General features: G+C 42.8%; 1 protein-coding gene across 2 annotated transcripts in view; it reads left to right on the top strand.

Moving 5' to 3' along the window:
• The window catches only part of APBB1IP (amyloid beta precursor protein binding family B member 1 interacting protein), a 53,338-nt gene that overhangs the window by 25,683 nt on the left and 12,743 nt on the right, over nucleotides 1-14,912 (top strand). For both annotated transcript variants that reach the window (XM_083704869.1, XM_083704870.1), the window contains exons 5-10: nucleotides 2,366-2,443; nucleotides 5,532-5,691; nucleotides 6,858-6,979; nucleotides 10,503-10,577; nucleotides 11,448-11,591; nucleotides 14,648-14,758. In XM_083704869.1, coding sequence (XP_083560995.1) covers nucleotides 2,366-2,443; nucleotides 5,532-5,691; nucleotides 6,858-6,979; nucleotides 10,503-10,577; nucleotides 11,448-11,591; nucleotides 14,648-14,758 — 690 coding nt within the window. The remainder of the gene's footprint in view (nucleotides 1-2,365; nucleotides 2,444-5,531; nucleotides 5,692-6,857; nucleotides 6,980-10,502; nucleotides 10,578-11,447; nucleotides 11,592-14,647; nucleotides 14,759-14,912) is intronic.

Below are 14,912 nucleotides of genomic sequence, written 5' to 3'. Positions count from 1 at the left end.
TTGTGCCAACTAGGGTCCGAGGACCAGGCAAAGGAGGTCAGAACCTTTTCTTTTTCAAACACTGACAGAATCTCATTTCAAAACTCTGCTAGGCTCTTGTTTTAATGTAGCCCTTCACCAGCTTGGTGTCCTCCATATACTTTGGACAGCAAGTTCCATCAGCCATAAAGTAAAGGGACCCCTGACCATTAGGTCCAGTTGCGGACGACTCTGGGGTTGGGGCGCTCATCTCGCTTTACTGGCCGAGGGAGCCGGCGTACAGCTTCCAGGTCATGTGGCCAGCATGACTAAGCCGCTTCTGGCGAACCAGAGCAGCGCATGGAAACGCCGTTTACCTTCCTGCCGGAGCGGTACCTATTTTGCTTATAAAACAGGAGGGCTTTTCGTTTTGCTATTCTAGGTTCTCTCTTTTGGTGCTATGGAAAACATCTGCACTTTGACGTGCTTTCAAACTGCTAGGTTGGCAGGAGCAGGGACTGAACAACGGGAGCTCACCCCATCGCAGGGATTCAAACCGCCAACCCACAGCACCACCCTCCATCAGCCATAGCCAGCCTATAATGAGAGTTGTCACCTGGTGGAGGGCACCAGGTTAGCAAAGGCTGTTTTAACGATTCTGCAGATGTTTTCCGTAGCACCAAAAGAGAGAAGCTAGAATAGCAAAACGAAAAGCCCTTCTGTTTTAGAAGCAAAATCACTTTCTCCTGACCTTTTCAAGTACAGTCCAACTACCCAGAAAGTTTCTCTTGGCCAGAAAGCACAATATCAGGTATTTCATGTTGAGACAGCCCCATGTGGAGAAGTATAGTGGTTCTTTAGTCCAGAGAGCTACCACACCCTTTTGTCTTTCTGGTTTTGCCTGAGATCACGAAGCAGAGAGGTGAATAATATGGAAGTTTTCCTGCTGAAGAGGCAGACTACTTTTCTGTATAAATGGAAATGTTAAGCTAAAACTGAGTTTGCATCTTCAGCAGGGCAAGAAACTTCAACGAATCGATGTAAGAACATATCATCCTTGAATCAGACCAAAGACCTATTGAGTCCAGCATTGCTTCCAAAATGGGAACTCCACAAGCAGGACATGAGTGGGATAGCACTTTCCTTCTCCTATTCAGAGAGCTACCACCTCTGATAATGGAGGCAACATATAGCCATAACAAATGTTGAAAGACTCAGGACAGATTAAAAAACCAACAACTGTATTTTCCTGTTTATAACATGCCCCCATGTATAAGACGACCCCTATTTTTGGGGACTCCAAATTAAGGAAACGGGGGAAGTTTGCCCAGAGTCGTGGGACTGGGGGGGGGATTGCCGAAAATCGCTCATCAGCCACCAATCACCTGTAAAGTTGCCGCAGCAGAAGCCAATCAACAGCAGCCTTTGTCGCAGCCACCAATCACACGCCAAATCGCTGCTGACAATCTCCGGCTTGCGATTACAACCAATCGCCTGTCCACCCTCTGCATTATCTGTGTATAAGACGACCCCCAAATTTTAACATTCTTTTAGAATAAAAAACATCGTCTTATACACAGAAAACTACCATACTTACTTATGCAGCACATAGTTTAAGTAAGGAACTCATACAATTGTAGAGTTGGAAGGAACCCACAGACCATTTAGTCCAGCCCCTTGCAATAGAGGAATCTGCAGCTGTCTCTTACAGGGATTGCACCTGCAGCCTTGGTGTCATCAGCACCCTGCTCTAACCAACTGAGCTATCCAGGCTGGATTGTGGTGCTCACCAACCTGGATGTTTTGAAAGAGGATTACACAAATTGATGGAGGAGAAATCTGTCAAAGGTCTGAACACCAGTTGCTGGAATTCACAGAAGGGCAGAGTGTTCTTGAGGTCAAATGCTGTTTGCTGGTTTCCCACAGGCATCTGGTTGGGCACTGTGAGAACAGGATGCTGGTCTCTTCTTATGCTCTTGTGTGATGGCCTTAATGTTGGAAATTAAGACATCTGAAGGCAGCCCTGTTTAGGGAAGTTTTTAATATTTAATGCTGTATTGTTTTTAACACTTGATTGGAAGCCAGCCAGAGTGGCTGGGGAAACTCAGCCAGATGGGCGTGGTATAAATAAATAAATAATAATAATAATAATAATAATAATTATTATTATTATTATTATTATTATTAATTATGGCGGTCCGCAAAAGAAGAAGAAACCAACCAACTAGAACAGTGGTATTCGACATAATGGGATGCTGTGCAAACCCATGCTTGAGCAGAAAGCACCCAAAATTAAAATTTAAAAGGGAAAAGAAATGAAAATGTTCATGAAATGGAAAGGGGATAGAATGCTTCTTACTGGGGTGTGGTGTCTTTCAAAGGGGCTTTACAATCTTTCTTCTTTCAGGAAGAACAAGAGGCGCAAGCAAAAGCGGACAAGATTAAGCTTGCATTAGAAAAACTGAAGGAAGCTAAAGTTAAAAAGGTAGCATTCTCTATTTTATTTTAGCAAAAGTATTGATTGCCAAACCTTACAATTTTAAACAGCCGTTATATACAGTCAAGTATTGGCTTGTTTCATGTACTTTCCCCTCCATTTTGTTTGCCTGTTGATTGGATGATTTGCCAAGATGTCCAGATCACAACGGGACGCAGGTGGCGCTGTGGGTTAAAGCCTCAGCGCCTAGGACTTGCCGATCGAAAGGTCGGCGGTTCGAATCCCTGCGGCGGGGTGCGCTCCCGCTGCTGGGTCCCAGCGCCTGCCAACCTAGCAGTTCGAAAGCACCTCCGGGTGCAAGTAGATAAATAGGGACCGCTTACCAGCGGGAAGGTAAACGGCGTTTCCGTGTGCGGCTCTGGCTCGCCAGAGCAGCGATGTCACGCTGGCCACGTGACCCGGAAGTGTCTCCGGACAGCGCTGGCCCCTGGCCTCTTGAGTGAGATGGGCGCACAACCCCAGAGTCTGTCAAGACTGGCCCGTACGGGCAGGGGTACCTTTACCTTTACCTTTACCAGATCACAAACCAGACTTCAGTCATACCTGTTTTTCAACAGGCTGTGGCTATTCCACTTCTATTTACTGAAGGCGTTTTTTTTTATGCCACCCTTCATAAATATTTATTCCAGAACAGTTAAAGGACAGTAGCAATAAAATATACACAAAACAATTAAAAAAACAAATAGATGTGTTTGGTAACAATCCATTAGAACAGGAGTGTTATCATGAAAAATAGCTGTACTTGGGAACTGTAGTCCTAAGGACTGCTAATGACTTTTTAAAGAAATGAAAATAACTGCCCTTTCCATGGGAGTAAAAATATGTCACCTTGGCTTAGATCCTAGCCTCTTCAGTGAACACAACAGAGAAGTTGAAATCTGAATGGTCAGCCTCCTTCTGCAGCTGTAATGGCATGTGTAGCCAAGTAGAGCCATAGAGACTGACATCCGCGTTGCTGCTGTTTAAGTGGATGAGGCGGGTATGGGACTTGGTGGCAGTGAGGTTGGGGCCGCATGGGCTCACGGACAGGACAGCAAATTGACTCAGCCAGCATGTCTGCACACCTTGCTGCCACCCTGCCCTGCTCCACTCTGGTCCAGGTAAGCAGCAACAATGACAGGCTCCAGAGTTCTGGCCCACTACTTGCCCCACAATTTCTCCAAAACCTCCCTGCGTACCCACCCACCCAAAAAAATCTGCTTCTCAGGTTGGAGGAGCCTTATGAATGGTTTCCGTGCTGTGAGGGCTACAGGTGGATGGGAAGGTTAGCAGTTCCACACAGACACATGCATTTGCTAAACAGAAGAGTAATTGAGAGTCTTAAGCCTTTGGGTTTTATTTAGAGTAGCGCCAAGGCGTTACACTAAGTGATTTTCCACTTGCGCAATTCTCCCCAAATCTGTTATAGGGGTTCTCCCAACCCTCTGGAGTAGAATGTAAAAATGCTATCACCATATTTCTGGGCAATCCCAAATATTGGCCTGGCATTATTTCCACTACCCTTTACCTTTTCTTCTCAAAGAATTATGATAGTGTATTCAAAACTAACAATTATTCTGCACAAGTACCAAAGTACAAGTTACTAAAGTGGAGGTATTTGGAAAGAATACAGCTTAGTTTCTCAACGCTCCTTGCTTTTTATGGTTTGAGCAAAATTCAACACTGCACTGCCAGAGCTGTTCGTGCAGAGATCTTATAATTAGAATTAGCAGAACTAAAGTAACATTTCCTGGCAAGGAACTGACTTTTTTATTTTCTTAGATGCAGACAGATAGTAGGACTGTGATTATTTAGGAAGTCTCAAGTCTCCTTCCAGTGAACACTTCTCTTTTCACTTTGTGGAAACAAGTGTTTTGATCATGAAGTAGTAGATAGGAACCTCTGCTTTACCAAGACCCAGTAATAATTGAGACCCATTGTAGCTGATCGTTAGTAAAACGCAAACATGAACAACATGTGCCAATTGCTTAACATGTGAAAAAGAGGATTTAGACCTTTATTGCTAACACTCTAACCACTAGACCACATTAGAACACCTGCTCCTTTCATTGTTGTGCAGCTGGAGGTATCTCAGCAAATGCAGCTTTTTGTGGCAGAGTATTGGAGGGCTTTGAAAAGCTGGAGGTGCCCAAATTCCCATGTCTGCAAAACCATTAAAGGTTCAGTGTCTCTAATGCAGAAAGGTCAGTTACCCCTGAATTGGTGCATACCTGAACAATGGCTTCCTATTTCTTCCGACAGAATGCTTTAATATACAAGTGAGATTCTGTCCTGGTGAAAGGCAGGTACTATATTCTCTTAGACATAGCCCTTTCTTCTGCACAGTCTATGCCAATCCTAGACCTGTGTGGTCAGCCATGCGGGTCGTCAGAAACAGTCACCAATTAACGAATCTCTCAAGCAGAGATCAGAAGATCTGGTAGGGTGTTTTTTTATCCCCGAAGTCAATATAAAATGAGATTAGGTGCTGAATTTCCAGCAAGTTATAACTGGATTCTAGATTAGGTCTGATCTGATGGGTTTGTTGTTCCTTCATTTTATATTAACCCACCCAATATTATGGCCTCCTCTGAGAAGGTTCTAAAAATAAACCACACAGAGAATGAGAGAAAATAATAATAATTTCAGGGATACTAATAATTTCAGGGATACCAGGAAAAGGAGCTTTTAACGAGAGGGAGATATGCATTAAAACCTCCTAATTTTTGCTGAAGCTGATGCTGTTAAAGATGTAGGAGCAAGAGCTGGTAAAAATGTTGGCAACTCTGCTATCATGCAAACTGTATGTTTAATAACATTTTAGAGAAACAATTGTATATTTACATGACATTTCAGTTACTCTTTACTCAAAACATGAATTCTGTCTTGGAAAGGGGCAGGGAAGTAGCGCTGTTGACTGGGTAGTGTTCCCAAGACATATTATGTCCCCCCCACCCCACCCCCAGGTCCAATTTTCTGATACATGATGGATTTGAATCGGCAATGATCTCTCTGATCAGCCCAGGCAGATTCTTGACCACAGTAGCCTTTTGGTCCACATTGAAATTAACTGCCTCATCTGTTATTCTCTCCGCAGCTTGTTGTCAAGGTGCACATGAATGATAACAGTACGAAATCCCTGATGGTGGATGAACGGCAAGAGGCACGTGATGTATTGGACAATCTCTTTGAAAAAACCCACTGCGACTGTAATGTGGACTGGTGCCTTTATGAAATATACCCAGAGCTACAAATAGGTACGTTGCAAAGATTTTGGATCTTCTTACGCTATATTTTTAGAGCTTTACTAGAAATTGTTTTGGTGATGCCACATCAGGCAACATTTTGCCGTTGCCATCCAGCGCCCATCTCTTCGTTTTGGTGGGTTCTTGTTTGCGCCTGATAGATCTGAGCTCCTAGTTTTGGTGTGTTTTCTCTCTACTAATGGTGTGCGTCACATACTAGGGGCGGTGTCTCCTCCCTTTACTCCTTGCCAAGGCCATCCCACTTCCCTGCTTTCCTTACACTTCACCTGGGCCACCCGTCTGCCCGCTCACCCATCTGGGTCTGCCCACCTCAATCTCTGGCTGCCTGCTTTTCACTCTCCCATGCTGGTGTCATGCCCAAGCAGTTCTAAGAGCCCAGTTTGTCATAACGCTGTAGTTCACAGCACCACCTACCTGTAGGTAGCAAAATGCTGCATCACGACAGCCTTACATGTTTATTATATGTAAGGATATATAAATATATACATGCAGGGGAGTGTTAAAAGAAAAAGTCTGAAACATCAAAGTACCTAGTGAAATCTAGGGAATTCCTTTGCAAATTTTTACAAACTGAAAAAAAAAAAAGAAAATCTGGGAAGTTTTTCTGTTTTGGCAAAGATGCTTTCGTATGGTCTAGTCTATCATGGCTCTTGGGGTCTGAATATTATGGATAAGCAATTGCTTTGAACCATTTTTAAAAAGTAAAGGTAAAGGACCCCTGACAGTTAAATCTAGTAGCAGACGACTCTGTGGTTGTGGCGCTTTCTCACTTTACAGGCCGAGGGAGCCGGTGTTTTTCCGCAGTTTTTCCAGGTCATGTGGCCAGCATGACTAAGCTACTTCTGGCGCAACAGAACACCGAAACCAGAGCAACGCATGGAAACGCCGTTTACCTTCCCACTGGAGCAGTACCTATTTATCTACTTGGACTTTTTGGTTGACAGGAGCAGGGACCGAGCAACGGGAGCTCACCCCGTCAAGGGATTCGAATGGCCAACCTTCTGATTGGCAAGCCCAAGAAGCTCAGTGGTTTAGACCACAGCACCACCCACATCCTTTTGAACCATTTTACTACATTTAAATATAGGAATGTGCTCTGATGACGGAGCATGTGTGTAATATATCTGTCTTAACATTTCTGGTTTGGGTTTCCCTAGAAAGATTTTTTGAAGACCATGAAAATGTGATTGAAGTCTTATCACATTGGACCCGGGACACTGAGAATAAGATTCTGTTTTTGGAAAAAAAGGAAAAATACGCTGTGTTTAAAAACCCACAGGTAAAGTAGCATAACTTAGGCAAGCCAGTGGATAGTAAGATTTTAGTTCATACAGTAATGACTAGATATTTTATTTGCTTTGCAGCACAAGTGACAAAGATTGAAGGTGCGTCCAGTGTTGGTATATCAAAGGGATCTTGAGTTGTGTTTGTTATGTATCAGAGCACAATATTAGTTACTAAACACTAAATAGTCATTCGCAGGAATAGTCACTGAAGGTCAAAACTGAAGTAACACCAAAGTGCATTTTAGCATCCAACAAGGAAAGGGAGATTTCGGTGGATTTCTTGATTTATCCATTTGGTGAGCCCCACTTCACTCATTCAGCTTGCCATGGGCTTTGGGAATCACTCTGTTCATGGGATAATTAGTTTTATTTTCCCAGGGAAATCATGTTAAAAGGCTTTGCTCCATTTTACTCCAGTGACTCATTAAAATGGATGGTCACAAGCTTGTGGCGGAAGCTGCAACATCGTTAGTACGTGCAACTCCACATCCTCAAAATATCTTTATAACGTGAAATTTAACTCACTTTGTAAAGTGACTGCTATGACAAATGGACTGCTTTTTGGGAAGATCGGAGTGTTTCCCAGACCTGGCTTAGCAGCATTGCAGAATAAACTTATCTCACACCAGCTGCTGCTGCTACTGTAATTATTTCTCTCAGTGCATCCCAGTTAATGCATCTTCACTTTAGAACTGGGGTGACCGTGGGGTTTTCAAATTCCTGGAAAGCATAAGAAAACCAAACCATCCATCCCACATTTAGGGGGGATGCATAGTGACCTTGGAGGTCTGTACTGCTTATGATAACATAGTCTTAATTGTGTGTGTCTGATAAAGTTTCATTTGGTGTACAGCCTGCATGCAGAGCAACGGACCAAGGAATCCACCCCTCTTTCAGTTAATTAGCAGGACGTTGTGTGGTTAATAAGGAAGAGCCAGGTGCAGTCACTCAACAATGAAAATACAGATAATTACTACACAGCTGCCTCAATCACTATGCACCAACCTTCCTGTGTACTGGTGGGTGAAGGATGACCTGGAATAAGTAAATGGGCTAGCTTATTTATGCTTGCCATGACACGTAAAGGAAAATAACAGCAGAAGGACATCAAATTCCGCTTTAAAAAAAATAAAATTCATTGCCTGCTTTTCATTCTGAAATAATCCCAAACCTGGGTAGAACGCCAATAAAAATGAAAAAAAAAATCATATAAACTTGTATTCAATTAACTTTTACTCAGAGTAAGCCCACTGAATGGCTGTGACCAACTTAGGCCCATTAATTTCAGTGGGTCTATCTACTCTGAGCAAAGGTTAGTTGACTACAACCGATAATTAACCAATAATCAGTAACACAATAAAGCATTGGTTTACAAATGTACTGTTTTATTTATTTATAAATTTTGTTGCTGCTTTTTACAATAAAATTTTGAAGTGGGGTACAATACTGATAAAATGCAACAAAATATTCCCATCAGTAAAACACGCAAGAGCACATGCACAGTTAAATAGCTTTTTACAAAGTGCCGTGGCAAAGATTCAACCAAAATCCTGGGTGAATAAGTAGATTTTCCGTTGGCGCCAAAACATTACATCTTGGCATAAACTCTTTCTGAGGGCCACCAGCAATTCTCTAGTTAAAGTAAAAGAACAATGCTTGTTTTGAGAATCACGTTTTCATATTACGAAAAACAGTTGTCCATGGGAATCACAGAAACAGAGATCCTTTTGCTTCCCAACCAACAAATACCAATTGTTAAATGAGAAAGCTGGTAGAAAAGAGAAACTAAACATTAGTTTTTAAGCTATCCTTCTCATACTTAGGTTTGTGTTACAATCCCAGGAGAATCAACAAAATTGTTAAGCAACCTTCCTTTTCACACAGATTTATTTATTTAATATATTTATACCCTCTCCATTAGTATATCTCATAACAAGGTGGCTTACAAGAATCTATAGCCTCTCCTTTGCATGCATGCATATATACAATATAATGCTCACCAGCATTTTTATGTTGTATAATTTGCAACAGAACTAAGAAGCATATAGTTTCTGCCTTGTCAGAGACTATTTCTCCTCATAGTATTTTCAGAAAGGAACCACAGACTTCTTTCAGACATGTGTGGTCACCTTCAGTGGTGCTGTAGTCTATAGGAGATCACATGACAATATATCCACCTGTATAGCATGCAGCCTCATCCTTTGGCCCAGCCTGCTTAGTGAAGGGTGGTGAATGGCAAGCATTTTCCCCTTTTAGCAATGGAAGAGTATCAAATAAGCAACAATGCTGAAAAATGAGACACAGGGAAAAAACACATCTGTATTAATATGGGTTTGACAAGCAAGGTCATATGCTGTTGTCAAAAACTCCTGTCAATTATCCTTCTTGTTTACCAGTACCAAAATGTGGTCTATAGCAACTGAGTTAAAGATACAGGGTGGTCTGTTTCCCCTTTAAATAAATACCAGATGCTCAAATATAAATTGCTTGTAGCCAGAGGAAGTTCTTTTTTATAAAAAAAGGCTGTGAGCAGCTGTTTTAAGTTTGTTCCACAGTGACAATAGCAAGATGAGAATTGGGTTTGTTCGTGCATATGCAAACATAAACAAATGCAAACAGCTTTGGTCGTCTTTGAAGGGGACATTAGGTGCAATGCATGTGTTTTCTGCGCAAGCCTCGCTGAAATTTTGGTTTCCTGTGCAAGTCTCAGTGTCCGAGAAGAGCATGATTGTTCTATGTATATGGTACTTCCCTGGAAGTTAAGTCCCATTAAAATTTCAAGGACTTTCCCAAGTAAATGTGATTAGGGTTGGGCTTTGGCAGCATAGTTGTATGGGATTTACTCCTGGGAAAGTCAGTATAGGATTGAAGTGTCAATGCCTTTCGTATGTATCATGAATACACTGTTTATGTACAGAAATACCTTCCCCTCTCTTTCCATTGGGGAGACTCATATTAAAAATGGTCATGTGAAGTCACATAAATTTGTTTTCATGTTTAACTCAGACTTCTCACCTCTTGCTCTTCTTTGCCAAATTCCTCACCAGCCTTCACCAATCATAATCTGTATAATGAAAGCAGCGGTCATAGGAAGCAAGTAGTCCACTCTAATGAATGAGGATACACACACCGAAAATTATTTTGCATAGAAAATGTGCGATAGCATGCAGGTGTTGTTTTTTATAAAAAAAACTTCGCAATAAAATACCTTTCTGAGAGCTCTGATTGGCTCTCTGACTTGTCCAAGGCCCTCACTTTTTCATCATAGTTGTCACCAGCTGCTCCTCCAGCTCCTTCCTGCTACTGCCTGCTTGCTTGCTAGGCAAATGAACAGGCACACCTACTGCTCCTGAGAGCTCTGATTGGCTATCTCACTGGAAACTTTATATGGAACTTTGCCGTCAAATGCAATTTGGTAGACACCTGCTATTTGCACCTGTTGTTTTAGGTCTAGTGACCTTCCCAGTTTATGGACATTGCCTTATCATCATCACCCTTCTTTGCATTTTTACTTAGAATTTCTACTTGACCAATAAAGGGAAAAATGAAAGCAAGGAAATGAATGAAAAAAGCAAAGAGGCTTTACTGGAGGTAAGCAAAATTTTGGGATAAGCAACACTGCATTTGGCTATGAAATGGATGGATGTCTTCCTAAGACCCCAAACACAATAGACGTGTTTCAAGTTCTTCATTTTTGCAAAAACGGGAAGCTCTAGCACAATAGGAACAAATGCACAGTTCTCACAATGGAGGGGTGTGAGATGTGAGGTCCTCGAAGAATCAGTATTAACTTTGTAACTCTAAATCACAAATGAGGTAAGCAGTGAGGTAAGCCAAGTTTGCTGATGACACCAGATTGTTTAAGGTGGTAAGAACAACAACAACAAAAGATTAGGACATCCTTTCTAAAACTTGGGCCCCCAAATGTTGTTGCACTACAACTCCCATCATCCCTGACCACTGGTCCTGGTAGTTAGGGATGATGGAAGTTTGCGAAAGGCTGCCTTAGAAGATATTATTTTTGTATAGTTAATCTGCTAACCTGTGGCCAGTGTGCTGCTCATGCTAACACGACTGCTTGTGGGCAGGCAGTAGTTTAGTGGCAGAACACTTGCTTTGCCTACAGAAACATCTCAAGTTCAGTCCCTGGAAAGGCTCTGAAAGATCCCCATCTGTTGTGCTGTTCCCCTATGTGTAGTGCTTTTTTGAGTGCGCAAATCATTTGTGTACATAATCTCAATAGCCTTTACAACCTACAAAGGGCCATATCTCGGTGATAGGGCACATGTTTTGCATGTATAACTAGGTTCAGCCCCTGGCATCTTTAGGTAGGGCTACGAAGGACTCCAGTCTGGAAGCCCCGGAAAGTGGCTACCAGCCCGTGCAGGCAGAACTGAGCTAGCTGGCTCTGACGTTTCCTGCGTTCCACTTGTTTTGTCTAACCCCATTTTCACTCCACAGGAAAGCTTCTGTGGCACATCTGTCATTGTACCAGAAGTTGAAGGGGCCCTTTATTTAAAAGAAGACGGGAAGAAGTCCTGGAAGAGACGCTATTTTCTCCTGCGAGCTTCTGGAATTTATTACGTACCCAAAGGAAAGACCAAGGTCAGGCAAGTCAAAGAAATCCTTTCAGGCAATAAAGCAATTCATGAAGGTGAAAGTAAAGAAATCCCGAGGTGACATTCTAAGGGCAGCATCTGGTGCACCTGAGAGGGGTCCTTCTTTGGGCTGCAGCACTTGTGCAAATATTATAATAGAGTTGCTGGCCTCCTTTGGGGCTGCTCCCACCCCCACTCCCTCCAGGTTTGTTTTTCCAGTTAGATTAAAATAACATTTTGTTTCTTTAAAACCCAGGCATGAAAGGAAACCAAAAAGGCCAAATCTGCAGTTGCCCATTCAAAGTAAAAAGGTGCCATTACTTTTTGTCTAGTTCCCTATGGAAACGTATCTCAACAGTTTGCAGACATTCAGGGTTTTCTTTTGGCTCGAGGCAAGCGGAAGAGTCTTGCCATTGTTCAAGGCAAGGCTAAAGAGAAAGTTAGAGAAAGTATCAAATTTGGCTTTGATAGCCTCTTTCTTTCCCTTCCTCCCTCCCTCCCTCCCTCCCTTCCTCCCTTCCTTCCTTCCTTCCTTCCTTCCTTCCTTCCTTCCTTTAGCATATTTGCCATGCACCTTTCTACCAAAGATTGTTCTTTGACTGGATAATAACGGTAAAGGTAAAGGGACCCCTGACCATTAGGTCCAGTCGTGACCGACTCTGGGGTTGCGGCGCTCATCTTGCTTTATTGGCCAAGGGAGCCGGCGTACAGCTTCCAGGTAATTTGGCCAGCATGACTAAGCCGCTTCTGGCAAACCAGAGCAGCGCACGGAAACGCTGTTTACCTTCCCGCCGTAGTGGTACCTATTTATCTACTTGCACTTTGACGTGCTTTTGAACTGCTAGGTTGGCAGGAGCAGGGACCGAGCAACGGGAGCTCACCCCGTCACGGGGATTCGAACCGCCGACCTTCTGATTGGCAAGTCCTAGGCTCTGTGGTTTAACCCACAGCGCCACCCACATCCCTAGGATGTAGCTTTTGAGGGGAGACAAGGAATCCCTTTTCTCTCTCCTTTTGTTTTGGTTCCCCACCCCCCACAGAGGCAAAGGGATTCTCTGAATCTATGATTTTGGTATATTACTAACAAGCTTGAGCTTCCTATACTTGCCACCCGTGTACCCCTTCCCACAAATGCATAAGGGATAGTAAAGGGGATTATAGCTGGAGGGAGGGTGGAAATCAGCTTAAATTGGTGAGAGGGTGGGGGGAGGTCCTCACTTGAGCAGAAGGCCAGTGGTGGATCCACTGCTGCATGGATCCAAGTCTGAGGGTGCAATCCAGTATTGTACTACGGCATTTCCATTCTATTCATGCACATTTTGTTGAGGTGAATGGGCACAGCCTGGTACTATCACGTCAGAAAATTCACCTTGAATTGCCATCCAAAAATACATGAGGAAAGTGAACAGCAATCCACTGCTGGAGGGACATATCTCTGTTCTGCCAGTAACATATGTGCATATATTCTTCACTTAAAACATCACAGAGCATGTTACAGTCTGGGACCTAAGATGCGAATTCATTATTTGCACCTTTTACAGGGCTCCACTCAATTCGGTTGTGGAAGGGGTCATGAACAGTGCCTGGCACTGAAATCCCACCCACTGGCAATTTGCCCTGCCCTTCCTAGCTTTATGTCCTTAAGGTCTACAAGCATGCTTTTTCTCAGGTCCTAATGACCGATTACCTGCAGCTATGCATAACTGAACTCCTAACACACCTTTCCCCCATCCTCAGTCCAGAAAAAGCTGATTTGGGAGGAAGCCGTTTGGAGTGGATGATGGGGGGTTAACAGTATTAAAACACAAATAGAAGGCACAGGTGTGGTTGTGATAGTTATCAGGATAGCATCAGGCTTGGAGGGTGAGTTTAACCCTTGCTTCCTTGCTGCGGATCTGAGAAAATTGCAAAGAACTTCAGAGGAGGGACTCTTGCTGCAGTCGCCATGGCTACTGAGACCCAACCCCAGCAGAGCTTCCATTTGCAGTCTTTATAAATGTGCATGTTAAATGCAAATACCTATTTAACGCCGCATCCAGTTTGCCATCAGTTGCCTTAAAGCGTAGCCAAAGTCAGGAAGAATTCTGAGACTGTGTTCCATTTCCATTAAAGAAGCATCACATGAATGCCTGTGTTATGTTGTTTACTCATAGTCCCTTAGCTCGGAAATTGGGTGCACTACTAAGAAAAACTTCGTTGCCATAGCAACCCGTTAAGAACAAGCAAGGGCTATTTCACAGCACTAGACAAAAGGCAACTAGAGGCGAGAGGGAGGTTTGCCCTTTTGATGCAGCCTGGAGCAGAATCACAGATCAACTTTGCATTTGTATACAAATAAACCTTGAACATGACTGGATAAAAATTCATTATTTTATAAAGATGCTTGAACCCATGCTGGCATTTTCCAGTGAACATGAATTATATATGTGGTTTTCTTGCACATGTGGGCATTGTATTTTACCCCTCAAAGTGATGATCCACCCAGTGTTTTAGCATTGGTGAGGCCACAGGGGCAGTTACCCTTGCTGCAAAATCATTAGGGGCGCAAAATTTCAACACCCGGTGATGCCTCAATACAGACTGCGCCCTTAAATATTTGAGCAGAAGAATGTGCTTTGAATGTGTTTTAAGGGTGTTGTGTTTACACAGCCATTATAGAAACATCTAAGGATACATTGGTTCCAGGGGATCACAGTAACCTGCATACACTTCTAAAAAGGAAACTAAAGTCAGATTGAGTTAGAATACGTGGGTAAGAAATCTGTTTAGGAAAGTTCATGGCACCGAATTAGGAAATAAAAAGGCTACACAGAAAATCAGTACACAAACCAGCTTCTGATGTAAATCTTACTGCAGCTACTCATTTTTAACTTGAAAGCTCAGGAAAAGCCTCAAGTCGGATATTCTCTCTGTTGTCGTTACGCTTAAAAGTCTTTGCATTAAGAAACAGGATCAGACTAACCTGACGACCGTGTTTAGTGTCATAATGTAATTTCGTATAATTTTTACCTTTTTCACCTTTACCTATAATAATTTATGGTGTGTTTGGCTTTAATTTTGTAGACATCTCGGGATTTGGCTTGCTTCATACAGTTTGAGAACGTAAATGTTTATTACGGTGTTCAGTACAAAGCAAAATATAAGGCACCTACAGACCACTGTTTTGTCTTAAAGGTAGGTACAAAAGATCATGCATTCTGGAGTGGCTGTTGTAAGCATGTGTCACATTTGTAGTGCAATCCTGTTGTTCTGTAAAACTCTACTAGTTAGAGCCTAGAAATGGAAGTGAGATTTCTAGAGTTTCTGGATATAAACAATCTTTAGAGGG

The sequence above is a fragment of the Podarcis gaigeae genome (genome assembly GCF_964106915.1).
Source record: "Podarcis gaigeae genome assembly, chromosome: 12".
Classification (NCBI taxonomy): Eukaryota; Metazoa; Chordata; class Lepidosauria; order Squamata; family Lacertidae; genus Podarcis; species Podarcis gaigeae.
This window is presented reverse-complemented; position numbering and strand designations above follow the sequence as displayed.